The 27,500-nt window shown below is 35.9% G+C and overlaps 1 protein-coding gene across 1 annotated transcript; it reads right to left on the bottom strand.

Moving 5' to 3' along the window:
- LOC109721580 (DExH-box ATP-dependent RNA helicase DExH14) lies at positions 1 to 22,546 on the bottom strand. The gene is made up of 49 exons (XM_020249260.1): positions 22,299 to 22,546; positions 22,120 to 22,172; positions 21,043 to 21,211; positions 20,330 to 20,783; positions 20,157 to 20,222; positions 19,323 to 19,427; positions 18,944 to 19,246; positions 18,430 to 18,546; positions 18,253 to 18,312; positions 17,998 to 18,069; positions 17,807 to 17,923; positions 17,569 to 17,730; positions 16,816 to 16,881; positions 16,575 to 16,727; positions 16,403 to 16,486; positions 15,811 to 15,885; positions 15,609 to 15,740; positions 15,434 to 15,499; positions 15,081 to 15,146; positions 14,861 to 14,983; positions 13,968 to 14,117; positions 12,896 to 13,108; positions 12,653 to 12,808; positions 12,330 to 12,554; positions 12,141 to 12,242; positions 11,964 to 12,044; positions 11,770 to 11,850; positions 11,244 to 11,447; positions 11,047 to 11,163; positions 10,794 to 10,916; positions 10,633 to 10,722; positions 10,431 to 10,556; positions 10,289 to 10,351; positions 9,063 to 9,151; positions 7,867 to 7,957; positions 7,050 to 7,199; positions 6,776 to 6,967; positions 6,291 to 6,356; positions 6,056 to 6,211; positions 5,837 to 5,980; positions 5,318 to 5,385; positions 5,055 to 5,220; positions 4,912 to 4,974; positions 4,370 to 4,465; positions 4,102 to 4,269; positions 3,111 to 3,281; positions 2,130 to 2,279; positions 1,432 to 1,563; positions 1 to 1,170 (listed from the first exon to the last, which is right to left on the bottom strand). Exons 1-49 carry the CDS (start codon positions 22,403 to 22,405, stop codon positions 1,096 to 1,098), a joined length of 6,258 nt encoding a protein of 2,085 aa, XP_020104849.1. The 5' UTR covers positions 22,406 to 22,546; the 3' UTR covers positions 1 to 1,095.

Genomic DNA, 27,500 nt, shown 5'->3' with positions numbered 1-27,500 from the left:
TAATATCAATGCTGCTACAGGATTTTTTATTAATATTGCTTTATATATTGTTCATATATTGACAAGCTCACTCATATGGTACAAATTATTAATATAGTGACGAGGTTATATGGTACAAACAGTATATATGACTTCAACACAATTAATACCACCATATCAACAATATAATAAAAGATACATAAAGGAAAACCAAAAGCACTTCACTTCTCTTATAACATTGATTGATCTGCTCCAAATTTACGCCACAAGAAAACGAAAGGCAACTACTAAGGAAGGTATTAAAGTAGGGAAAGTATATTCCTTATAATTGCCCCGCTTCTCCTCTAAAATATTATATACATTCACTCTTTTTTCAATGCTCCATGCGAGATTTTCTTGCAGCCGTCATTTTAATTGCTGTTGGCGTCGAGGTAATCAATTAAAACAGCTGATTACAATTTACAACCACCGAATTGACTTTCTATCTTCATCATATAATGAGAAAGAATTCTTTGCCATTGAGAGCGACATGTTCTTTCCCCATCGTATTATTTGAAGATATTATAACTTCAAAAATACATCTACGAAAAAACTGATAGGGGAAAATTCTTGAATGCAAATGGCTTTTGCAATTGCCTTTAAATATCATCTTATACAGTTTTGAGAATTGACGGAAGGTGGAAGGCATGGCTATGAAAGAAGCTATTGTTTTCACAGTAAAAATTGGTACCTTAGCACGTTTGATTGAACCTCCCATTCCCGACACCAAAAGATCTCACCCACAACGTTGTGTACCGTGCGAGCTCCGAATCAACGACCACTTTAGCTACACAATCCGCTAAATACGCTGTTAGTGAACCAGCTGTTCTTGGGCATCTCGCTTCTCAGTTTTAGTCTATTTAATGTTTTATCAGAAGGAACTTCGGCTATGTCCGCTGCTTCGGACAGTTTGCTGCTTCCACGGATCAGACGAGAAAATATACCTCATCATAAGTTTGGATCTCTATCTACCTAGCCGATCGTTGCTCTCATTTTGGACAGAACTATACACCAGAAACTGAGAAGGTAAAGTTTCTCACTTTTCGATATATTGGAGTTTTATAAACACATGATAAATCAGGCAAATTCTGCAAGGGAGTGCTCCTGCTCAAATCCGAGATAGCAATCTGATACTAGAATCAACTTCGTTTCCTGTCAGACAAACACCAAAGTCAAGAGACAAGATACAAAAGAGATGAACTAGATCACCTGAGTCCAAGCTTGCTAATTACAGGAAGAATCAAGAGTTTGCAGCGATGCAATTATTACTTCAAGTAAACTAGTCTGGATAGATGAAAAATGAAAAGACTCGAGGCATATAGTCAAATCTTATAATAAACTAAGGACAGATCTCATCTAGGGTAAGCTAAGACGAAGAGTAACAATATCACAAGATTGCTGACAAACTCTCACCTCAAGATTGAGTGATGTTTGAGGTAAGTCCATGCGAGTAACCAAGCTATCCGAGAAACTAATTCTTTTCAGGCCATATAGTTCGGAATTGGTCACATTCCCCAGAACTAGCCACCACGCTTCATCTTTTATCTGAGCATGTAGAAATCAACATATCACAGACCAAATACTAGAATTCAAATATACCAAGCATCCACAAATAAAAATTTGCAAAAAACCGCAACCACGTAGTTCGTGATGTTAACTTTTCTAGTTTCGCTTTTCACATTCAACTGAGTTCTACGAAATTCTAAATACTTGAAACTGGGCAAAAGATAAGAATTTTCACCCTTTTCCATGAATTGTCCTAAATAGTGTTTCAGCAAAAGCTAATGAGTTCTGTCCAAAATTATTTGAAATTGACAGAAAATGGGAAAAATGGTCAAAATAAGGCCAACCAATCATTAATGGCATCACTGAAACTGCCAAAATCACACACGCAAAAAAATAAAATAAAATGCTGAGAATAGACTAATTTTGGCTGGAAGTTTCAACATTTGCAACAGGAAATTGAGAAATTTCGTATATAAATGGAAACTAGCATGGCTGTCAAATGATTATATTTCAAACCATACTTCAAGTTTATCATGAATGAAAAAATTAATATTTGGAATAAATATTTCAGCTTCATTTGTCAGGAGGCATAAAATATGTTTTACCTTGGGAAATCTAGGGGCAAATGCTCGTGATGTTGAACGCCCGTACTTGATCTTTTCCAATTTGATGTTCAGGACCTGAGATTTTGACCCTGCAATGTCCCTATTTTGAAGCTTCACCTTCAGCCGGATACGTGGAAAATGTTGCAGATCCTGTGAACGTAAAGCCACAGTTGAAAATGAATAATAATTCAAAGCAGCAAACAAATATCAGTAATTGGAAAAAAGAAATGAACGAGTGATATTCTGAGCTTTAGAAAAGAACAAATCAGATAATAGTTGAAGGAGATGGAATCATTCTTAAGACTAATGAAAGAACGTGAATGTGTCTCATTTAAAATCTTTCCTGATAATTTTCATGTAGGAATGTGAAAAAAAAAAAAAAAAAAACGCATTACCAAACTTCAATAGTGAATACACTAAATCAGAAAGAAATTAGCATCGCTCAAGAAAATATTTTGGTGACTCCACCAGCTTTAGATTGAGTTGAAAAATGTGAGAGATAAGGCCATTACTTGAATATACCAGCATTGATTGTAAGTGTTGAATATGAAATATTAAAAACATAGTTCTCTAGTAGCTTAAGCTTTTGGAGAAAACAGTTGTTTCGTATAACTTAACATCCTAACTTCGAATCCCGCTAGGTTCCTAGCTTAATTAATTTTCTCCTAGTTAATTCAAATCCACATCTTGGGTCTATAAAAAGGTCTCGAGTCCAGACGAGAGGGAGAAAATGTTCACCGTTTTCTAGTAGTTTAAGCTTTTGGGAAAAACAGTTGTTTTGTATAATTTAACAGTAAGTTTAAAATCTCAAGACAGCATCTTAGGTAACCTAATAAAGTTAATTTATGTCACAAACTTTGGCGTATATTGCTAAGAAAGTTAAAATTCAAACCGTCTTCGAGTACTTATTGTGATAATGAAGAGAACGGAAAAAAAAGAAAAAGAAAAAAAAAAAAAAAAGAGGAAATGCTATAGTTGTACCTGGTTTAACTCAGAAGCACGAAAGGGGTGAAGCAACCTTTGCAAGTTCGCATAAGGAAGATCCAATAAGTCTAATAATGTCGAGATGCCTACTTTATTAAGATGAGATAGAAGATCGTCATCCATACATGGTAACATCCACAAGGAAGAATCTCTGTCAAACCATAACCCCTGAAAATAAGGCAGGTAAGAGTGATCTCAAACATAATACTCTTGTAAACACTTATGAGGCTATTTTATGTTGTTGACGCATGGAAGCAAATGCATTATTCATACTTGGAAAAGGATTCAATAAAGAACCTAGTACATAAGGTCATAAAAAGGGCCACATCTAACCAATGCCCTACCAAATAGGGCTTCAAAGAGGAAGCTATTATAAGCAGTCCAAATCTTCTACTTTTGTGTACGAAATGGATCATAGGTACTCTAATAATTGAACTACGTGATTCTAGCCCAAAACCATTAAATTTACACCAGGAAATAGGCCCTATTGTAGAAGGTCATGGAAAAACAAAAGCATGCCTTCACTGCCATGACGTTCATGCAATTTAAAGTCTAGCTTCTTGCTGCTTCTGAACCTCTCCAGTCATTGTAAAATGAATTGCAGCTTACTTTTCGTTTTCCTCCTATTTTCCAGACAGCATCCTGTTTCAAGACGAACATTGACACTATGTTTTGTTGATTATTCTCCTACATCACCTATCAGATTCTCTTTAAGCCAAGTTCTCTGGTTTTGATGCAGAAGTACTATGTAAACTTCACTTTTAGTTCTTCAATGATTTTGACATACCTAATTCAAGATGTACCTCCCGTTACTTAATTGACCAATATACCACATCTCAATAATTTAAATACTCTGGTTTTATGTTCTAGTGAAGACTAATGATCCAGTTAACAGTTGCAACTTCCAAACGGAAATCTCAAATTACTCCCTAGTCCAACAAGCAGGATACCAAATTAAAGGTAGAAGCTGGAAATGAAAAAATAATACCTGCATGATCATTTGAAGAAGATGCATACAATTCATTGTGCTTGAAAACCATCCGCTATTGGCACATATGTCAATCATAGCCTGGATGATACGTATACTTTGATCAAGAACAGATTTCAAGTCAGTGACGTAGTCACTGATAGGCATTTCTACTCGCGAGAAATGTGCCTGCAATGGAAAAATTGGTAATTTAGAAAGAAAACTAGGGTCATCGTGTTATGAGGCAAGGATCAAGATAAAACAGAAGACGACTAAACATTCCACTAACCTGCAAAAGTAAATTTGCTTTCACGTGTGGATCATCAAGACGGTGCTCGTCAACTGAATATGGAACCTTCTCAGATAATGCTTTGTTGTAATTTTCCTGAAAGAAGAAAGACAAAAATTAAACTAATAGCAGCGAATCCGGTAAACAGAAGTTTTAGAGCCATCAATGAATTATGATCTGATTGAACACCAAGGTAAACTTAGTATGGAGCACCTCTCTTATAACACAAAGGTTCACTTAACTAAGAAAGTTAATAAAGAGAGCACACACTGGATGAGAAAATGAATAAAACTACTAATGCGAAGTGAAGAATCAAAAACAGAACAAGAATATATGATAAAGCTTATAATGCAAACTATAGTTGCACAGAAAGGAGAAGATGAAATAATTCAAGTTCCAACGTTTGTTGCCACAGGAAAGCAGGGAACAAATTAGATAACAGCCAAACAATTTTCTGGTGAGACATCTGATATGCGCTCCATAAATAGCAATAAACAGGTTGCCTGAAATTATGACCGACAAGAATTATAAGAAAAACTCACCTCATTATGCCGCACAGGAAGTTCATCAAATTCTGAAGCAGCAGAAAGAATGTGCAAGAAAACCTACAAAAAAACAAGTTACTGGAATATAATTAAGAAAGAGAGGGCAAACATTCTAGACATACATGTTACAGTGTACTTACTTCAAGTGACGTATTTGAGGATATATTTGATCCAAACATTGAAACTGTCATGTAACTTAGATAATACTGCGATGCTATTGAACCCAACATTAGAGTCTCGACAGAATTGTCAGCTATCTTGATGCATCCACTGTCCTCAAGGTCCTCAAATGTAGTTTCTACTAACCTTTAACAAATAAGAAGTTATATTATTCAGCTATTCAAGAAGAGAATGTAATTAGTAAATTACAAAGTTTCAATGCTTCAAATCAACGGTAAAATACCTCGAGAGGTAAGAATTCAAAGTATAAGCCTCAGTGTCCTCTAACCCATAATATGCAGGATTAACAACCTGTTAAATGGAAAACATCACAAAAAAGGACAGAACATGCAAGGAACGACAGAATATATATAGAATCTAGAATAGACACAGATAACCAGATAAATACATTAAGAGAGGTTGTCAAGTCACTAAGGATGTTGAGAGTCAGATGGCTCCCAAAGTCTTCACAAGTTAAACTTGGATAATTTGCCTTTATAAGTTGAATACAATTTCAAAACAGCAAAAGTTCATGGACCTAGTATGCTATTGTGACTGTTGTAAGCATTCCGCAGGATGAAAAATTGAAAATATATTCTTTTGGAGTTTGTAGGACTTTCTCTGTGTACATATTTTTTGTACTTCAAGTAAGCAGTTAGTGTTCTGCCAAACTCCTGATCCTGAAAGATGGTCTTTCTAAGGGAGAAAGAAAATCATGGAGGTCTTTACAGTTTTCTAGAAAATGTTAGCTAGAGAATCATACCAGTCGACGAAATAGGTAAGTCCATGTCAGGTAATGAACTGCATCCTCCTTATGACTAATTGTGCCAGAAACAATTTCAGCATTTATGTGATCATGCAAATGCTCCCTCAGATTACTTTCAACAGGAAATGGTTCATATAGGAACTGCCATTCAGAATGCAGATTGTCATTCCAAAATAAGGGATTGAAAGCTTTAAGGATTCAAAGCAGTTTAGTTACCTTCTTGTAAAAGCTCTTTTTGGGTTCATGAACAAGAATAACAGCTTTCCCATGCTGGTCATACTGTGGTCGACCAGCACGACCCATCATCTGCAGAATGTCGGTAATAGGAAAATCGACATATCTTTTTGCTTTACCATCATAGTATTCAGTTCCCTGTAAAAATAGTAGAAGTTTTGACACCAGAATTTGGTATAAGGGCAAGCATCAACTGATACATGAATCATTATCTCACCTTAATGATAACCAGATGAGCTGGAAGATTTACACCCCATGCCAATGTGCTAGTGCATACCAATATCTGTCAAAATATATTAGTTAAAAGAAGATTATTAAAGATGTGAACCTACTTTGAATTTTTCATTAGATGAATTAGGAAATAGCAAAAGAAAGAGAATGAATAATTCGCGTATTTGTTAAATACTTACAGAGCACTGCAAATTTATCAAGTTTTCATCTATGCCCTTTCAAAAACTTAATTCCTTCTGTATAGGACTCTTGCATTCACAATAATGTTCTTTAGAAATATTATCTCTAGTACAAAGCCAGGTTTGCATGAATTGGATGATTCCAACTTATGATAACAATATTTTCGTAATAAAACCCCATTAGATGGAAATGATGAAAATTCAGATTCTACAGGGTTATATATCCAAAAGATGATTATACAGGGATATATTAATATATAAGCCCCATTATCTAAATAGGAAAAACAAGAACCTGGATCTTGTTATTTGAAAAGAGTTCCTCAACCAATGATCTGTCTCTGTCATTTAATCCTGCATGATGCAGCCCAATTCCAAATTGTAGAGTATGCCTCAAATTATTATCAGTGACTTGTGAAAGGACCATCTCCAATGAATTTTCTGGCATATTCAGGAATTGTCTCGGATTTTCATCTGATGCAGCAAGCTGTGATGCAATTAAAACTGATAAGAGGCACTAACAATGCTACGGTGTCACTTTGTGGTTAAAACCGTATGTAATATCCCACCTGAATTAGATCAAGTGCCGTTAGCCTCGTCTGACGGCGAGATGAAACAAAAATAAGAACTGGTTTTGCAGGTGAATGGGTACAAATAGCAGCATATGCTGGTTTGTTCATACTATTCATTCTTGGGCAATAAAATTTCCCTGGATAACCCTGTTAAATATGCAGGTGTAAATTCAAGAGGCAAGAGATAAATTTTAAAGACAAAATAATCATAAACAGTTTTTTTCAGATTCAAATTAAACAACGAGGACATAAACACCATGAAAAGCCAACATTCACGTCAACTAAAGCTGAAAATACTAGACAAAGTACAAGTGTTAAAAGAAAGTGGAAGTAAGATATCCTACACAATACAAAATCTGCAAACTGTCAGCTAAAGTCAAGATAATCAATTGAAATCAGCCGAAATGACACAAATAGGTTGCTACACGAAGTCTCAGTTTTTATACTGCAACCTTGAAAGCCAGTAGGAATAATTAATCTATAACATCAATATAGCTGTCTCCTAAGCAAATATAGACCAAAATCAGGCTGACTAGCAGGCAAATGCGTGTACTCATATGATGCCGCAGCATTTGTAGTAATTCTTACACGCTAGAATCTCGAAAACATAAATATAGAAAATGCAAGACGAGCAAAGTATGATACGGAGAAGCAAAAGAAAAAAAAAACGATCCTAATAGTACTTCCACACAATTGTCTGATAAATGCATCTAATCAAGCAAGTCTGGCATGCATTAGATTCTATTGGTGACCAAGATAAAATGAATCAAGCAATAATAATAATACAAAACCAACATGAAAATGAATATACGACCTGGATGTGAACTTCCAAAGGTACAGGTCTCACGCTAGGCTTGAAATTGAATAGACCAATGTCTCCAACACCCAACCAGTCAGCCAAGTTACTGAAGAGATCAGAAGAAAAGACATCTCACAATATGCATGCTCATATAAAGCTGAAGATAGCTTCATGAGAAAAATTCAAGGATAATATTGTTCAAACTACAGTACTCTAAGCTAAAGGTTCTCGTCTCGCATGTTTAGAAAAGTTCAAGAGAATTGTTGATCTCAAATTCTGCATTAAAGCAATGCATTAAATTTGATCGTCCAGGTGATTTTTCTAGCTCACCACGGCATACATGTAAGCAGAAACATTATTCCCTTCACTTTGTAAGGAAGATGCCTGCTATGAGAAACTCTATGCTCCTGTGAAATTCTCATTCCCATTAAGTATGGGAATGAGAAACTCCCATCCCATGGTGATATATGATGCCTACAAGTCGGGGAATCAAGGATATCTTCACCACTTCTCAACAAGCCCCTTATGGCATCCCGATCCTAGCTGCATGTTGACAGCCTTGCCATCTCAAATAGGAATGCAGAGCATTCAAGGAATGTTACAAATCATGAAATTCATGCTTCCAATTAGATTGAATAAGCATTTTAGATAAGCGTATCACTTTCTTAATAGCTTGTTTAATTTCAGTATCTATTTACCATTTTTCTTTTGTACAATGTTAGGCTTAAGAATAAAGGTAACAAGATAATACATAAAATAATCTCCTGATAAAAGTTGAGTAGATTTATAATAGCCAAAACCACAGTCAATGACTTTGCTACTTGCCACAACTTTTAGTCTCAATAGAAGATGCTTAGCAAGTGCTTTGAAGTCATGAATGCAACAGACATCAGCATAGTGTGGCACTTCAACAGTGAATATAATAATAAAATGAGGCAGATCTTTGTCTCGGCAACATGATTTCTTAATGTGACAATTCATTATGGAAAGATTTTATATATATTCAATAGCTTTTCCACATTCAATGAGCATGTGATGGCATCTACAGAACAGTTGCTAAAGAATAAAAAAAAGATTTATAACAGAAACCTAAACCATGAATTAGACATGCAGTCTCAGATGAAGAAAATGCATGAAAGATATAAGAAACATTCAAGCTGATGCTAGGATAATAAAGAAGTAAAGAAGAATATGTGCAGTTACAAATTTACCGAGCATTAGCTAATGCAGTTGATAGACCTACAAAACGTATTGCTCGTTCTGTTTGCGACGATATGTATCTCATCCTAGATACAATAACCTGAAACTCAAAGGTAATCAAAGCAAAAATTTGCAAACTTGTATAGTATGGCATAAGACAAACAGATTAGAACTACATCAAGAAACTGAAATGTGACCAGGGTAAAAAAAGAGAGAAGTCAATTTATTGAAGTGATTGGTCCCACTATGATTAACAAGATATAGAGCTAGAATCGAATAAATATAACAGACTCCAAAGTCAAATCACTTCAGTACTAAAAAAGTTGGAGATCCGAGTGTGTTGTTCCTCCGAAGTAGCAGCAGTGGAATTTATACAGAGAAGTGCGGAGACCCTTTTAGATGACAAATGAGCATTCATAAAACAATGAGTATTTCGTGCAAACAAATGATGGAAGGGACTAAAGAAGGTTTGCCCATTGCTACACAAATGTTAATCTGTATGTTTAGCTGGCTTTTATGTATTTAACCACCTATCCATGACTTCACTAACTACAAGCCAAATAACATGTGATTTAGATGCTAACATTACCAGTTCAAATTTGAAAATATTGTAGATAGAAGGCTTTCATATCCCATCATCTGATGTTATGTTAGACCTTATGGGTTCTATATCACGAGAAAAGGAAAAGCAATTGTAAAAAGATTCGGAATACTATCTTTCCGGAAAATCTAGGCAGTTGGCTAAGCAACTGAAAATTGGCTAATCAGATGGCCAATTGGCAGTCCAATTGAGTTAAAAGCCTAGGCAATACAGGCACCTACGTGGTGCTTCTAACAAGTTTGAACAATCTATTCTTACGTATCTTTCATTGCTGACAGTTATCTAGTTTCATGTTCGGTTTCTACTTTCCTCAATCTTCAAGTTTTGAATTTTCTTTTTTGTACAAGAACCACAATATATTTCATAACAATGGATGTATGTTTAGATGTCATGATCACTTCTTTCATCACACAACCCTCAACCCCAAGACCCTCCAACTCGCAAAAAAGGAAAAAGAATATAATAAAAGCATATCATGTTACTGAACTTTTGGCTGTTAACCGTAGTGTTGGAAAAACATAATATAAACATTAATTCAACAGCAATGAAATTTCAAAACTCAACCGACCTATACAAATTTAAAAGTTTACGAGTTTGTATATTATTGAAAAAACAATCAGGTGCCTGAAAAAGTACCTCAAGAATGGGTCCGCGATCAGCCCCTAAAAGATGAATCTCATCCAGTATCATGAGTCCAACCTGTTAATAACGTAAAGATGTTACAAGTAACCCAAAAAATGTTAAATATGTATTAATTCGGAAAAAAATAGTTTCTCGCCTTCATCACATAGCTCCGACTATGCCAGCTCCGACTGATACCATCCCATTTTTCAGGAGTAGAAATTATGATGTCAGCTGAAAGCAGTGCCATAAGATCGGGAGTAAAATCACCAGTCATCTCAACCTGATAAAGAATTACTCTAGCTTCATTAATGTCTTCTTAGTATCTTCTTTAGAAGAAAGATGTGAACTGATAATACCATTTTCTTCCCAAGCTGAGAGACAAGCCGCTTTTTCCAATCTATCATTCTTTCTCGAACAATAGCCTTTAAAGGGGCAATGTAAACTACCTGGAAGGGCATAACATAGTTCAACAATATTGATAATAATGGCTTTATTAACTCAACTACATTAAGCAAACCTTCATGTCAGGTTGTGTGCTGAAAAGATGCAGCATTGCTAATTCAGCAGATATAGTTTTCCCACTTCCTGTGGGAGCTCCTAGGAGAACGTTGTTGTCTGTATGATAGAGGACATGAAAAGCCTGCCAAAAAACAAAAAACAGAAAAAAAAAAAAAAAAAAGGAAAGAAAGTTCAATATGCAGCAACAAGGAGAAGCAGATTTAATAAAAGAGAAACAGGGAAAAGGAGAGAATGAAGTGGGGCACTCAGACCTGTGTTTGGATGGGATTGAAATGTGAAAATTTATAAAGAGCTTCATAAGCTTCATTGCCAAGAGCACTAACAGGAAGAGGCTTTAAATCTAGAAGTTCAGTGTGCGATATTTGTGTCTGAAGATAGAAGCAATTAGTACATAACTATAATCATGAAACTATAAAAGACTGCAGTAGAAGACTAAAGACATTTTCACCTCAGGCAAGGTAAGATTATGAAAAGTGACGATAAAAAGTGCCTCTGCTTGTAACCAGGAATCAGATATAGCACGTATGTAGTACTGCGGTGGATGTGGTTCAAATATTGGAACAGTAAAAGAAATTTTCTGAGATTCCCCTCTAGCCATCTTTTTGGTCAATGTGAAGAGCTCAGAATGGTAAATGTGGTCATTTTCAGAATCCTGCACAAAACAAGGGAAAAATTGAAAAGCCAAAAACTGCAGGTACAAATCGTCCATGATTTAAGTTCTACCATAGTGAGGCAAATGAGTTTCTACAATATTTGGGCATAACATTTTATTTATCCTGTAAAAAGAACTAAGATAACTGAACCTAGATGGAAACAACTTTTTTGGTTTTCCTTCGATGTGTTCTTGTCAACTAGAAAAATAGAGGATGGAGTAACTTTTTAAAGTATAACAATATATCATTTTAAAAGATGGCTGTCATTGTAACACTTTAAAAATGATAAACAGTCAAACACCATTGAACTCATATTCGCACCTCAACAAGAATCCACCAACGTTCAGATGTTCCATGAAACCGATCCTTCCAAACAAATTCAGGAGTTATAACTAGATCCACCTAAAGATGGGAATTAGAATAAGTCCAGATGTCAGTTGATGACTAACCTTGAATGATAATACCGTAGATTAACTCTAACCTTTGAGAATAATTTCAAAAGAACCAAAACATACCTTCAGAACAGTCCTGGTAATTGGGCTAACGGTAGCAGACAAGTGGATACGCGGGAAGTATCCTAGGTGTTGCTTAACCAACTTCCAGAAGATAAAGTAGGAAAGTCATTAGTTAAATTTGGCTGTAGTACAATGAGAACATTTGAACTATCAATGTTGTTAAACTAGAAACAATACCTTTCCACCAGGGACATAACGAATCAAAGCACCAATGTCTTTCTCCTCCATCTCAAAGAGACGATCCAAATCGGCACCTCTTTCTTCAAGTTTTCTCAGTATCTGAAGTTACATCCATGGTATATCAAAATCAGTTCTATAAAGCACAATAGCAACGTAAAGAAGATTTGGCAAAAGTTCTCAACAAACCTCTGGTGAAAAGTCCCTGTCAAACTGCCTAAGAGGATGCTGGTGAGGCCAAATTTGCCGATCCACAGCCTTGCAATATTCCAAGAATAATGACGTCATTTCGCACCACCCTCTACGCAAGCAAATTTCAAATAAAGCACGCATAATACGAGCCAAGCTTGCACTGATATATGCAGCATCAGATATTAAGGAGAAGCTTTCTATTGATCCGCGAGAAATGTACACCTGGAAAGAAAGATTAAGCCAGAACACTAACAAATAATTTAGCTTCATATCTAGTTCAGGGAAATAATGATGGCAAAGAAATTCATAAGGCAAAGAACCTGAATGAGGATTGAGATTTTCCCATGCTTGTCAGTTGGCCCACCCTTAACTTCTAATGGGCACAACCTTTTGGACAAATTTTCTAGTTCATCTTGTTCTTCTTCTCTAACCATAATGTTTTCAAATTCAGAAGAGTGGGCCACCATGTTGATCACCTGAACCATTATGAAGAACACAATTTAGCAAATAGAACGTGAAAAGTAAGCATTCACTATCAACCACAAGAAAATAGACTTGCTTACTTCACTCTCACTCATGTGGCGCCTAAGCATCTCATTGTAGGTTTCTACACTAGTATACTGAAGATAAAAGTGACTTGCAATACGACCAAGCTCTGTGCAGTAAAAGTTTCCACTTTTCTCATCATAACGCATCATTTTTGCCTTGTCAAGAGCACGTGCAGCATCAATTATAAGAGACCTTTGTTTGGAAATCAAAGAAGGATCTCCAATGACCTGAATATCCATAAGAAAAGGCAATGCTGTCTCAATTATCTTGATGAGTTAAATTAACCATATAAGCAGATATTTAAAATAAAGACATGATGGATCTCCTTCGTAAAGAAAGTGGTCACGCAGCAGGATACAGAAACTTTGAATGGTAGGAAACAGCAAGCCAAAAAAAATCTTAAAACTCCCGAAAGCTCATCCTTAAAATGACAAACAGAGAAACTTTCCCTAGGATTGGAAGACAACAGTTTTAACATGTTCAGATGAGGATTAACAACATTTAATAAGGGAAAACTACAAAGAACAAAGAAAGCAGAATTCACCATATAGGACAATTTTCAAATATTCTGGAGGCTAAATATCATGGTCAATGAGGATAGTACAGCAAAGTGTCTCAGGAAAAAAAAGAGAGGAGGGGGTTGGGGGAAAATAAAGAAAACAACAAGTACAAGAACTTTTCATATCCTGCTGTTCCCTCAGGAATATAAAGAGATTCATAGCTGACATACAAAATGAAACCACTAAAAATGCCTTTACTGATGAAAAGGTAGAACCTTAAAAGGACAGCAATACAATTTCAAATTCTTTAGTTTTACCTCTTTTGCCAAAGTTTCATGCAAGATCTTATAAAAACCTTTTCCGCTAGAACTTCATCCAAGAATAAAATAAAAAGGATTTCTCGTAAGTATCACCGAATGCCCTGTCACAGCTCACTAAGGATCCAAGATAGTATGAAAACAACCATTCCTTACTTTTTATGCATATACATCTGTCTCCTAAAGTTCATTCATGCATGCCTTACATGCGAAGCTGCCATAAAAGTAGTGGTGCATAAATAGGCTAAATGTTGCTATACAAACAGTACCTCTTCCCATGCTATCCCATACACCAACGGATTTGTCTTCATCCTTATAAATAAATATGTATATCCAAGCCAAGCACAAGCTTCCTTTACATTAGTTACTGTGCCTAATGCCACCTCAGCATTCAAATTATCTTTAAGAGAGCCAATAAACTGCAAACAAACATATAAGAAGCACATCAAGAAAGATATAATCTAAAACAGTCCAGAAATATCAAAGAACTTGAGATTGTAGGGACAACTTTAACACACTATTTAAATTAATGCAAGTCAGTAAGTGTTAAATGATGTCAGAGAATCAAAGAGTTAAAAAAGGTAATTCCTTTCTTTATGCTTGTCACAATCCACATACAACAAAAGAAAAAAAAAGGCAGCACAGACAAACACCTGAAAAAACATGCAAATGCCGCAACTTAAACAAGAAACAGACTCTAAATGACCAGGCATATGACCATTTCTCATGGACCTAACATAGCTCTTCGACTATAAAGAAATGAGGTTTGAACAAAGAACATTATCAGGTCCTACTATATTATGTAAATATTACCACACAAAGTGATAGATGGGTCTACAAGTTGTATCCAACAGTGTCAAAAGTTTATAATACAGTAATTAAAGTTTGATATGCATAACAGAAAAAGATAAGATAGAGTACACTACATAATACCAAACAGTATTATTAAAGTGATACTATGTAATACCAAACAGTAATATTAAAGTGACTGACAAATGATGTTAAAGTGCAAATTTTTCCAAGGGCTGGATTTCAAATTTGGTTCTTAAGATGTTGGTCTGACATCATAATTTTGAAAAGAATGAAGGGTGAGAAAAGACTACAATGTATTTACCACTGGTCTCATTTAATAAGTACAGCTCGCAGTAAGAAAAGTATTCACCTGGCTCTCTATTGGAAGTTGACTCGTTAGCAATCTTAAGTAATAAGCCAACTTGTCGTGAGTTGTGATTATAATGCCTTCACCACTTTTGTCAAACTGTGGCCGCCCAGCACGTCCAAAAATCTAATTTCAAAGGCAGCCAAGTAATTAGCATGAAACTTTTGCTTATAAAGTAATTATGTGCTGAAATCAATGAGCAATTTTGAGTCCCAAAATTTACCTGCATCACATCCAGCATGCCCAAGTCCCGCCAACCACCAGCCTTAGGATCATATAGTTGTGTACCCTGTAGAAGCGCGTGTACACAATTAGCTGATACGTGTAAAAAAATGAACAAGCATGGGAGATTAGTATGTTTGAAAACACATAATACAGGAGAGAATTTATTGCATTCAGAAAAGATAAAATCCAAAAAGCAACTAGTTAGTCCGCACACCAAAGACTTGACAGTGTAATCTGCACCAGGAATATTAAAATTATACAGGACGGCTCTGTCATTAACATGCTCATGCAGCCAGAAACTTCTATCATATGTCGGATAAAAAAAAGTCAACTTTAATTGGCCCAACAAACCTTGATGACAACTGTATGAGCAGGTAAATTCACTCCCCAAGCCAATGTTGCAGTACACACAAGGACCTAAATCCAAAGAGTTTCAGATTCATCACAACGGTAACCAATAGCTATTGGCTACTCACAAGGAAATGCACAAATCCAGTAGAATACTGTATGTAATGATTGACCTTACTTTCAGCAGACCATCAGAAAATAAGCGTTCGGTCAAGCCTCTATCAGATCGCAGCATCCCAGCATGATGAATGCCAAACCCAGATTCAAATAACTCGACAAGTTCTCGGTTTCTGGACTTGCTGACTTCTTTCTGAGATGACAAGGACAAGTTGATAACCAAAATTTAGATAAAAGTTACAAGTATAGCAACTGATATATACCTTAATCAAAGAAAACTGAGGATGCTTATCATTCAAAAACAGTTCCAGTTCACCTTGTCTTGCAGCGGTCTCAATCTGCATCAACAGGATAGAGACAAATCAAATAAAGCTGAAAAGATATTGTAATGCTTATATCTAAACAGAAATGTTTCTGGAGGTGTATTTCATAAATCCACTTCTTTTACATGTGCCGCCACTTAGCAAATAATAGCCAAACATTACTAAGTAAATTTGTTATGCCAACCAATCAACTTTCTTTCTTCATCACCATGCTCACTTTTTCCATCAATGCGCAAAAAAATCAAACAGCCAGATGCAAAACTGTTCCAAAGGAACTATACCACAAATGAACGGCATTAATTAATGATGACTCAAGTTGATCCAACTAAGATTTTAGTAACCAATATCTCAGCTCAAATTGGCATGAAATCAGCTCTAAGAAAAGAGAAGGCTAGAGCATTAATAATTATACTAATTGCATTTTGTTTATGTTCATATTTAGCCAAAAAGAAGAGTAATTGCACATGTCAGTGAAATCACATTATTGACCACTATTAAAACCCTGAAATAACTGGGGAGAAAAAACAATTACCAGTGTTCTAGCAGTTTTCCCTGTGTCTTTGCGTGAATGAACAAAAACCATTGCTTGATGCCCTTGCTTAAGTGAATCTAAAACCTGAAAAATTGTCCATGGTGCATCCATTGTGACATAAGGCATTAACATACAGCATAACAAAGCATCATCTCTGGTTGCCAGAAAAGACCTTCTCATAGCATATTCTGTTAAACAGTTCAAGCTTTTTACTATAATCCTTCTCGCTTATTCCAATGTATTGTTGAGCTAAGGGGACTGGGCGATAACTGGAATCAAAAAAGAACAACCCGCTTTCTGGATTAACCCGCAAGAATTGTGCAACCTGGTCATTAAAAAATAAAACGATACATAAAGAGCTTGACACAATATAAGATAGTACTCAGAGACCTTGGACAAGACTGACAAGATACCTCTAAATAATTGGGCAGGGTTGCAGATAGGCCTACAATGCGGATCATTGATTGAGTTGACTCCACCTGTCAAAATTCATTATCAAGTTTATAGAGCACAGCAGTGACATATAAAAGCTTAAAAAAAGGGTTATACTGTTTAAGAAGACAAATTAGCAGTACATTGCTAAACCAGCTAGAGTAAAATAGCATTTGCCACATTTTATAGTAATGGTACAATAGTATGACAAACATGTAATGTTCCTTCCATAAAACCAAAAGGAGAGCCGGGAAAGGAATTTGTCAACTAAAAAGGCGGTGCTTCAGAAATTTGGATATGTATAAATAACGTGTATGTAATATCAGGAATGGTTCGCCTTAATGCAGGAAAAGTAACAAAAAAATGTAGATGAAGTATAAGTAGGAACCTATGAATGCCCACTTCAGCAGTAATAATTAGACATAGTTTCACTATGAAAGCACGGAGCAGTAACAACATATTGACTATGTGCAGAGATATGCATAAGGAATGGACTCTGCTTGAAAGGGAATCACAATGACAATAAGCTTAAGCTAGGCAGCGCCTAAAGCACTACGGATAAAAGAGTTCTATTACCTAGCCAAAGTCAGTCATCAAAATAGAACTCTGAGCTACCTAGGAAAGAGTTTGATTTGCAGATAGAAGAGATAATCTAAACATAGCACAAACTTGAGATTTATTGGTAGTCTCATCTCATGCGATGTCATACAGCTCAAGTTAAACCAAGAACTTACTTGTCGGAGGGTTCGAGCAACTAGTGCCTCTATTACCGGGCCTCTGTCATCATTTAGCAGGTGTACTTCATCAATGATTAGGAGTTTAACCAGCATTGACAATGACATGTCACTGCTTTTGCGAGTTATGACGTCCCATTTTTCAGGAGTAGTCACTATCATCTGAATAGCACACGAGGAGGAAAATTATTTAATCCAACTGCATGCACCATATTCAAACAAAACAAGGAGCACTAACCTGGGTTCCTTCAAGCTCATTCTTGGACAGTTGCATGTCCCCAGTAAGTTCCCTCACAGCGATATTTAATGGAGAAAGGCGATGACCGAATGTTGATGTCACTTCTGCCGCCAAGGCCTATAGAAGATGTTTATAAGAATATGACAGACATGCCAATTAGCACTGTCAGCACAGTATGTAGACAACAATACCTTCATAGGAGCAACATACACTATTTTAAACTCGTCCTTGTGCAAAATACCATCCCTGAAGTGTTGTTTAATCTGCAATAGATACTCCGTTACTATAACGACGAAGTGCTGGATCTAGATGATAAGATGAATATACATACAAGAATTCTTGAAAAGACATACAAGAATTCTTGAAAAGACTTGAGGAGTAATGTACTTGCCAACAAAATGAAATTTTAACGCAGGGAAAACCAAAGTTCTTTTGCAAATATCTACCTCATGGAGAATAGCAATCATAGCGATGTTTGTCTTACCAGCACCAGTTGGTGCGCAAACCTGAAAGTTTATTGAAAATTGATATGACAATGAGTCACCAAATTTCTCCCTTATAAGCCCAATAAAAAAGAAACAAAGCCAAATAACTTTTAAGAACGAGATTTGGAAATTAGTTACCAGAATATTCTCATTTGTGTGATAAGTTGATTGGAATATACGACTCTGAATGCGGTTGAGTGACTTGTATCCTCGGAAAGCAGCCTGAGCAAAGTCGTCCAGTTCTCTAATCCCAATCTAGAAATGCAGCAAGCAAAAGTTTCAGTTAGTCACGTAGTGCAATTGCTTAGATTTTTAAGTAGCAGTGATAACAAAAAAAGATCAAAAATAGTTATTGCCACATGCAGACCAACTTATTTTCATACTTTTGCAGCTTAAGCACAACGAAAATAAAAAAAATAAACAAGTAGAAATGTTTTTGTAAATAAATTTGTATTTCATAATCTGTTTCTATGGATTATCCAACAAAACATTTTCAGGATAGTTTGTCTGGGTCACCAATTTTAACTCAAGATAACCTCAAAAGCTAAAGTAAGCATAGGTTAATTTAAATTTACAAACCAATCAAAAATATCTCAAGGGAAATATATATATATATATATATATATATATATAAGTTTGAAATAGAAAGTACCAGCTTCTCATCCGGTTTCATTGCAGCAGTTGGAGTAGGTGGAATTATGACTTCTTCGTAACCTTTTGCATGTTTCTTTGTTGTTCCTTGAGGAAGAGCACTTACTAATACAGAATTGGACCCTTCTCCAGTCCCAATCAGATCATCAAAAGGTTGTTTTCTCTCACTTGCCAGAAGAAGTGAAGAAAAACTGTCAGCAGCAAAGTCATCCATACTACCATACTCTAACCCACGTTTATTACGTCTATCCTCTTTGCGCCGAAGTTTGTCAATTTGGCGTTCGGTTTCTGTTTGTACTGTAACCTGGATGAATTATAATTTTATATTAACAAGTATATAGGATGGTAGTGAAACATACAAGAAAAACCGGAAAGTATACCTGAGTACCATAACTTGGCATCCTTGGTTGACTGCTAGAAGACATTTTCTCGGATTTCAGTATAAGCAGCCCATGCTGAATGGCATCAACAAGTTCCTTGCGGTGCTACAAACGCAAAAAGATCAAAGTACAAAAAAAAAGTGAGAAAGATATAAGAATAGTAAAACATAAGAATAGTAAAAGTGTGGAAGACATAAGACGGCTTCAGATTTAACAATTTGTTTTCCACTCTTTTTTTTTTTGAAAGGCGATTTGTTTTCCACTCTAAAACACAGATATGACAAAAAGCCCAACAAAGCTTAATCTCACAAGTATAAGAAAGTTTGTATACTAATCAAAAGTAGTTGGACGAGGCTTGATTGCTTAACTACAAACTTTGAAAAGAACAGCAAGCATATCAGAATATAGTCTTTACCTGTCTGACATCATACCAGTTTAATTGCTCATTGTAGCTAGCAGGAAATTCGAAAATTTATGATACACAGCTGAAGCAAATCCAAGATTTTTCTAACATAATAGTATACCAATTTTTCTCCAAAGAAGAGAACTTAAAGCTACTTATGTTTTTATACAGTTCCAGATGACTGGGAAAAAAAAAAGGGAAAGTAGACCAGGTCAAAACTGCAGTGAAAACAAGCAGGAGACAAGACAATTATATGCTGGCTGTTTATGAATACAATTATCCAACAGTCTCATCGGGCAAACTAAGGATACCTTGATTGCCATTCAAAGAAGCTTTCTTTAACCCAAAGACTAAGACAATTTAATCCAATACAAAACGATCAGATTCCTTGAGAAAATGTAAAAGAAAATAAGATTCAATGAGAAGCTCACCGCTAATAGATCTTGAACTGTTTCAAAGGCACCATCGCCAACAAGGTCCAATAAATCAGCAGCTATCTTCATAGTGAGAATTTTGTGAAGTAATTAGAATTAGGTAAACACGGACAGGATTTGCTACATGCAATACAATAAAAAAAATTCTCAAAAAATAAATACACAAACACCTCATCGCCTGCTTTGTTTGAAAGGAGCACTCTAGATAAGGCCATTGCGAGTTCATCACCAGAAAGCAGTGAACCACCACCTTTTACTATCATGTCACATGCATCCTTCAACCACCTCAAATTGACAGTGCCCCTATTGTTGGTTGAGTGATGACATACAGACACCATATTACCGTCATAATGCTCTCCATGAGATGTGCTGGCAGCATAACTTCCATCAGGCAAGGATAAGCCATTTTCAATCGGCTCCACGAGGAAACGAGAAGGAGCTTTAAAAGGCAAGTCTGCGCCAAATTCACCAACATTGTCTTGGCATCCATCCATTACGCTTTCCGGGGAAGATACATTGCCCGGGGCTGTTTGTTGCAAAGAAAAGAGCCTCTGAGCTGAAAATGCAACTTTCTGCAGATTGAAGTCGGCAATACCACCTCCTACAAGCCTTTGCAGCTCATCTCTGAGCAAATACTATCGTATGAGAAAGGGTAAATGTTCCATGAAACAGAAAGTACTAGATTACAAAGTTTCAGCTTCTAATAAGACATATGAGCAAGCATCGACATTGTACAAAAGTACTATGATCATGTAATATAAACTAGTTCGGCTAGTAAAATAACCAAAGAGAATAAGAAAGAATAAAGCCTTGAAAAGGTAAAGGCCAAGAAACCAACAACACCAAATTATTTTAAACATCAATTAAGGAGGTGATGACTTACTTTTTCTCAGCAATTTTCTTATTACCATCACATTCCATGTCAAGGCCACTAAAAAGATCGTATGCAGTTTTAGCCACTTCATGGAATTCTTCTGAGATCACCTCACCATGTACCAACTCCACCACAGCACCAAGATATTGTTTATATGCTTGACGAACTTCAGGCGAAGCTGCAGCAAGAGAAATTCATTAGTAAAAAAAATTCATTAGCAAGAGAAAAGATGAATTGGATTATACTGGACACGAATGAGCACACAATAAAGTTGTTGCGCATGCACTTGCAGCGTACGGACATGTATATGCATATGCACTTGCATGCAGGTACCCATACATGAACAGAAACAAATGCACATGTACAGACACACGTGCAACTGCACGCACATGCCCATGCATGAACAGAGACAGTTACACGCGCGAGCACATATACAAATATGCGTGCCTGCACACAGACACTTATACAAGACTGTGCCTACAGAAACACACTAGACACCGACAAAAACTAAGACGCTAAATGCATACAATGCACAGGCCAGCACACAAGAAGAACCATCTCACTCAAACCAGCTTCATTGGAAGCATGAATCATATGGTCCCTAAGCTAATTCAGCTGGGAAACCAGCTGGAAGTGGGTTCATCATGGGAATTGTTATCAATCTCTCCAACAACCAATAACTTTTTGTCAAGGAAAAAAGTAGAATACCGTGCTTAGAAAATCCCACATCAAACTAGTGTTGAAGGGCAAGAAAATACTACATCAGATATGACCTCTACATAAACCTTCCTGCAAATATATAGCTTTTATATATGTGATATACGAACCAGTATATAAGCAATAGTGGTTCACTGCATGAACACATAATAACTAGAGAGATGCAGTATGGTAGTACTGCATGAAAATAATATTACTCGAGCAATAGAATGAGAAAGAATTAAGTCAACCTAGCATAGCCAAAAATTAACAACTTTTTAACTCATCGAGAATCGAAATGGATACATCATACACAATTACCAATTGTCTCGGCGAACAATAGCAGAAACTACTAGAACGATATAAAACAACCAAAGGTAGCAACATTACCTTCGTCCCAATTAGATACTAACTTCCGAGCGAGCGCCGAATCATCGTGCGATCTAAACCAAGCAAAAAAAAAAACCAGTAAACACAACACTGGTCCACGGATCAAATTCTCGCACTAGATGAAAAGGTTCGATTGATGAATCCAATTTGGAAGATAATAGGCGGAGAAGTACGGATACCTTCGCGATTTGAGGCTTCGGAGCAAGGTTTTGCGGTGGAGGTACGCGCGGTCGACGTCGTAGTGGCCTCTGAGCGAGTTCGTGAGCCGAGGCAACGGGGCGAGCATCGTTCCCCCTTCGAGAAACCCTAATTTCCGACACTATTTCTCTCCGATCGGAAGTGAGAAGCCCTAGAGTGGTTCGCGGGAGGAAGGAGGAGTTGGGGGAGCGCCGGGGAAGACGAAGAGTTTAAGAGTTTTTAGACGAAGAGGAGTTGCTCCAATGGGCTTGCAAGGGGGAGGGGTTTGTATTTATAGGCTTCGAGGGAGATCGCATGGGCCGGGCCCAATTGTTTCAGCCCGTTAAGGCCTTTAAATAATTTAGTCACGTGGGAAAAAGAGATTGTGGACCGAGGGACCAAATTGTTGATATCGCACTGGGCTTAATTATTTCTCACCAAAAAATTAATGGTTGGAATAGAAATGAACCGGTCATAACTTTATTTTATTTTTTTAAAAAAACCACTAGTGTAATTTGGGATTATCATATAAATTTTGAAAATGATTCAAAATTACTAGAATCTTAAATTTTCAAGTTAAAAAACCAAAAAATCATCTATAGAAAAAATCATATAAAACAAGAAAAAAAAATTTCGAGAGAGAATAACAATATGCTACCCGATTCATTCTTTTTTTTTTTAGAAATGAATTTCACTGAAATGTGAAACAACAAGATTTTAAATTTGAGACATCGAGCACCAATCATCAATCTCTTGACCACTTGCGCTAGGAATAACCGATACAAGAAATAAGTTGCTTTCACTTGTTTTGGGAGCTGGAGTAGTGATCTAAAATGGCACTAGCATATTTGGTTTGAGCCAAAGAGTGATTGTTCATTTTAAACATAACACTTGGACTTTTATTTAGCCCCACTTTAAACTGCACCTAATATGACTGGTTAACAACCTAGCAAGGTGCACATCATTTTACCTTTCAAATTGAAACTAACAATTGATTTTCTTTTCTTTTTTTTTTCTGTAGTGAATCATGAGATTTGCCTTCTAATCCATCAGTGTTTGCCAGAAAAGCTACAAATAAATCAAAGATAACTCCTCTCATAAACATCTTGAGTACTGCTACAAGTTTTTCAAAGTATTACTCTTTTATGTTCTCAATACTTCATCATCTTTGCTATATAAGTTTTTTTTTATTAATTTATATACGCATTCTGAAAATACCATAAAAATTTATAAGAATTGAGAAATGCTAGACATATACTTTATAATAAGGGCCCGTTTGGTTCGAGTTATGTAATATTACAAAGTATCTCGACATATCCAGATATCTTGAATTTCGGCGTGAGATTACTACTAATGCTACATTAGAGCGTTTGGTTTAATACAGTAATGTAATACTAGATTACAGTGTTTATAGCATTAATATGTTTGGTTCAGTTTATAAAATTTAGTAATCCTGACATAAAAGTATAGTTTTTTCCAAAATTGCCCTTGTTGTGGTGATTTGAATATTATTTTTTGCGGAAATGACGAATGGAGGGAAGGAGATCGTGATGATTACTTGGGAGGACGACGCAATAGAAGATGATAGGTGTTCGTGCGAGAGAGAGAGAGAGAGAGAGAGAGAGAGAGAGAGAGACGTCCAGAGAGAGAGAGCGAGAGAAAGCGGCGTGCGAGAGAGAGGGCCGGGGGGAAGGCGAGATAGAGATGAAAATAATGCTGTTAATTAGATTTGGGGTTGTTGGAGGGTAAAATTGTCATTTTACATAATATGTAGTATTAACGGGTTTCAGTAATGCAAGATACACGACCCCCCTCCCGTTAATATTTTCGATGTAATCCTGCTCGATTTGTAATCCTACATTAACGACTAGATTACATAGCGGATTAACCAAACATAGTTATCCTGGCAGGATTGCCTGTAATTCTGCCAGGATAACTCGAACCAAACGCACCCTAAGGCGTAAGGTATACAGCTTAACTTCTTTGTGGCCTGAAATTCAGGAATGTAAAACACACATCATAAAATAAAATATACACTTAAGAACTTTTCTATGGGTAAACTTTAAATGCATTTCTGTGGTTTTACCCCATTCTCGTTTTTTTATCTTTTGATTCAAAAGATTGCACTTTTCTTTTCTTTAGTTTAATATATACTTTACTTTGTCACTTTGTAAATTTTTAAAAATATATACATTGTTGCCCTTTTTTATCTAAATTTGTCAATAAAATAAAAACTAAATCACAGCAGAAAAAAACAAGTTTTTTTAAACCACATAGACAGTAAAGGAAGAACGAACTAAACTATACGTGGACAATTTAAAGTTTACTTTCTAAGGAATATAGATCATTCCTCCTTGAAAAACATATTTTAATTATGGCTAAAATAAAGAAAAATTTTTCAGTAAATATTTTTTTTCACTTTTTTTTTCATGACTTTTAAAAATTTATATTTTGTCTGCTTAAATTTAAGAAATATTTTTCACGTTGAAAAAGTTCATATATGTATGCTATTTTTTAAATTTTTTAGATATAAATTATAAGAATGAACGAAATAATTAGAAAACTCTGAAGAAAGAAAAACTAAATGGATTAGCTTAAAAATTAAATAAACAAAATATAGATTTTTAAAGGCCAATTTGTATAAAAAAAAACTCACAAGTTTTGAGATTTTGCAAAAGTAGACCACTATTTTAGATTTTATAAATTTAGCCTGATTTTTAGGAAACTGACCAAAATATTATTAATCCTTTTCCTCTTCTTTTTTTTTCTCTCCTTTTTTTTTTTTTTCCTCTTCGACTCTCATCGCGTCCTCCACCACCTCTGCGGCCTTTGGCGATGGTAATGAGGACGTCGCCGCCTCCTCTTCCGCCAACTCCGTCTTTGCTGGCACCGTCGCCAACGCTGGCGCTAAAGAAGGAGTATTCGGAGTTAGCACAAGTGAGGGCAAAATGAACGGCGGTGATGAGGGCATGGCCGAGGCGGTGCTCGCTATCGTCTGTGAAAGTAAGGACGAAGACACGCCCGTGTTTCTCCAAGGAGCAAAAAAAGATGTAGATGGTAGGATAAATTAAAAAATAAAGAAAAAAATATTTTTTTTCCTCCTTGAAGGACCATTATGTATCATCATTACTATAAAAAAGGTTATGAACTAGAGAAGAAGTAAGAAAAAGATAAAGTTGTACAGTTAAGATAAAGTTGCAATGTTCCAAAGAAAATTGGATTGTTAAAGATGAACATTGCATTCTTTGAGACGAAAATTATACTCTTTGAAATAAAAATTGCAATCTATGAATGAAAGTTATACTGTTTGAATGAAAAATGCACTCTACAACCTTCTCGCCGTGGAGGCCTTCCACCCGCCCAATTATCCCCTCAAAGCGGCCCTGGCCTCCTCGCCTCCCTCCTCGTCCTCCTCCGCGCCCCCGGAGCCCCCACTCACTCAACTGCCTACAAGAAAGAATTCTCCTCCGGTGCGCAGAGCACGAGGAGGGCGACTTCGAGACGATGATGAGGTGGTAGGCCTCCATGGCTAGAAAGTTTGTAGAGCGCAATTTTCACTCAAACAGTATAACTTTTATTTAAATAGTGCAACTTTTCTTTTAAAGAATATAATTTTCGTCTCAAAAAGCACAACGTTCGTCTCCAACAGTATAATTTTTTTGAAACAGTGCAACTTTACATTAACAGTATAACTGCATCTTTTTCTTCTTTCTTCTCTGATTTTTTGCCTTCCTTAGACGATAGATAATGATCTTTTAAAGAGAAAAAATACTTTTTTCTTTATTTTTTTATTTTTATTTTTTTTTTCTACTCTTTGCATCTTTTTTCACTCATTAATTAAAGAAGCGCAGACGCGTTTTCGTCCTCATCCTCACGGGTGACAGCGAGCACCACCTTGGCGGAAGCAGTACTACCCTTGCCTACGCTCATTCCGAATCTTTCTTTTTCCACGCTAGCGTCGGTGCCAGTGCTGGCGTCAGTGTAGGCGCCGGCGGAGGTGGAGGCGAGCGAAGAGGAGGTGGCGCCTCTTGTTATCGTCGCCGACAAAGGTGGTGGCGGAGGAGGGGCCGAAGAAAAAAAAATGAAAAAAAACGAAAATAAAAAGAGAAAAAAAATAAAAAATATTTTAGTCAATTTTTTGAAAATTCAACTGAATTAAAAAAAATTCAAAATAATAGCGGACTTAGTAAATTTTTTATAAAAAATTATTTTGAAATATAAAAAAATTAAAAAAAAATAAATATTTTGTAATATATTTTTTTTATATTTTAGTCTTTAATCATCCAGTGATAACGAAAGATACAGCCTACGGTAACATCGGCCATTTATTACTCCACTTATGACTCGTCCCCTCAATCGACTGAAAGAGATATATTATTTACACCGTCCACTCTCGAACTTTCTTTTTGCTTTTTTATTTCCAACGTCTCTTTTGTCCGTGCAATCGATTGATTCCCTGCAACCCCACAATTATTATATTTTATTTCAATCTCCTATGCGGCCCCTTTGCATTTACAACGGTCGTGCGACATCATGTCAGAAATAATAAATAAAAATATAGAAAAAACGAATTGATATGTAACTGGTTAAAAAAAAAATCACACACTAGAGCACATGTTCTTTGTTTTAGGAGAAAATTTAAAAAATCACACACTAATGGGGTTCATCATATTAATATAACAATTGAAATTAAAAATATATGATATTAATACAAAAACTCTGAAATAGTCAATTAGTGAGAGTCACCGAAGGTTGGATTGGGTCGAATGATATTCAAAATGGCATGAGTTTAGTGCTGAAAAAAATTATTGGCTTAAAAAAGTTAGCATTTTCTTCTGTGATGAAAGATTAGATTGAGTGGAATTACATTCGGAATAGCGAAGATCAGATTGAGCGGAGTCATATTCGAAGTGACGTGAGATTTGTTGGATTAAATCTCAATCAAAACATATGAACATTATGTCTGTACACTTTAAGTAAATTAGTTTTACATATTTAACCGTTTGAATTTTTAGAATATAAACGATATGCAATTTTTTACTACAAAATAAACTTTTATAAGGAGCTTTTTCTAAACTTTTTGTTAGAGAGAGGGGGCGGCGGGGGTACGAATCTAAATTAAACCAACTTTTGATGCTGGTTTAAAAACAGTATCAAATGGAAGGCACTCGAATGCTAATCTGTTTTCACATATCAGTAAATAA

Source organism: Ananas comosus, linkage group 15, assembly GCF_001540865.1.
Source record: "Ananas comosus cultivar F153 linkage group 15, ASM154086v1, whole genome shotgun sequence".
NCBI lineage: Eukaryota > Viridiplantae > Streptophyta > Magnoliopsida > Poales > Bromeliaceae > Ananas > Ananas comosus.
Note: the sequence above shows the minus strand (reverse complement) of the source record. Positions and strands in the feature narration are given on the sequence as shown.

Excerpts from the sequence above, each read along its gene's own strand:
- LOC109721580 (XM_020249260.1), bottom strand. The coding sequence starts at position 22,405 with ATGCTCGCCCCGTTGCCTCGGCTCACGAACTCGCTCAGAGGCCACTAC. Across the intron at positions 19,247-19,322 it reads TGCCAAGTTATGGTACTCAG|GTTACAGTACAAACAGAAAC; the intron begins GTATACTTTCCG and ends TAATTCATCCAG. Across the intron at positions 3,282-4,101 it reads TTCTTCAAATGATCATGCAG|GGGTTATGGTTTGACAGAGA; the intron begins GTATTATTTTTT and ends CCTTATTTTCAG.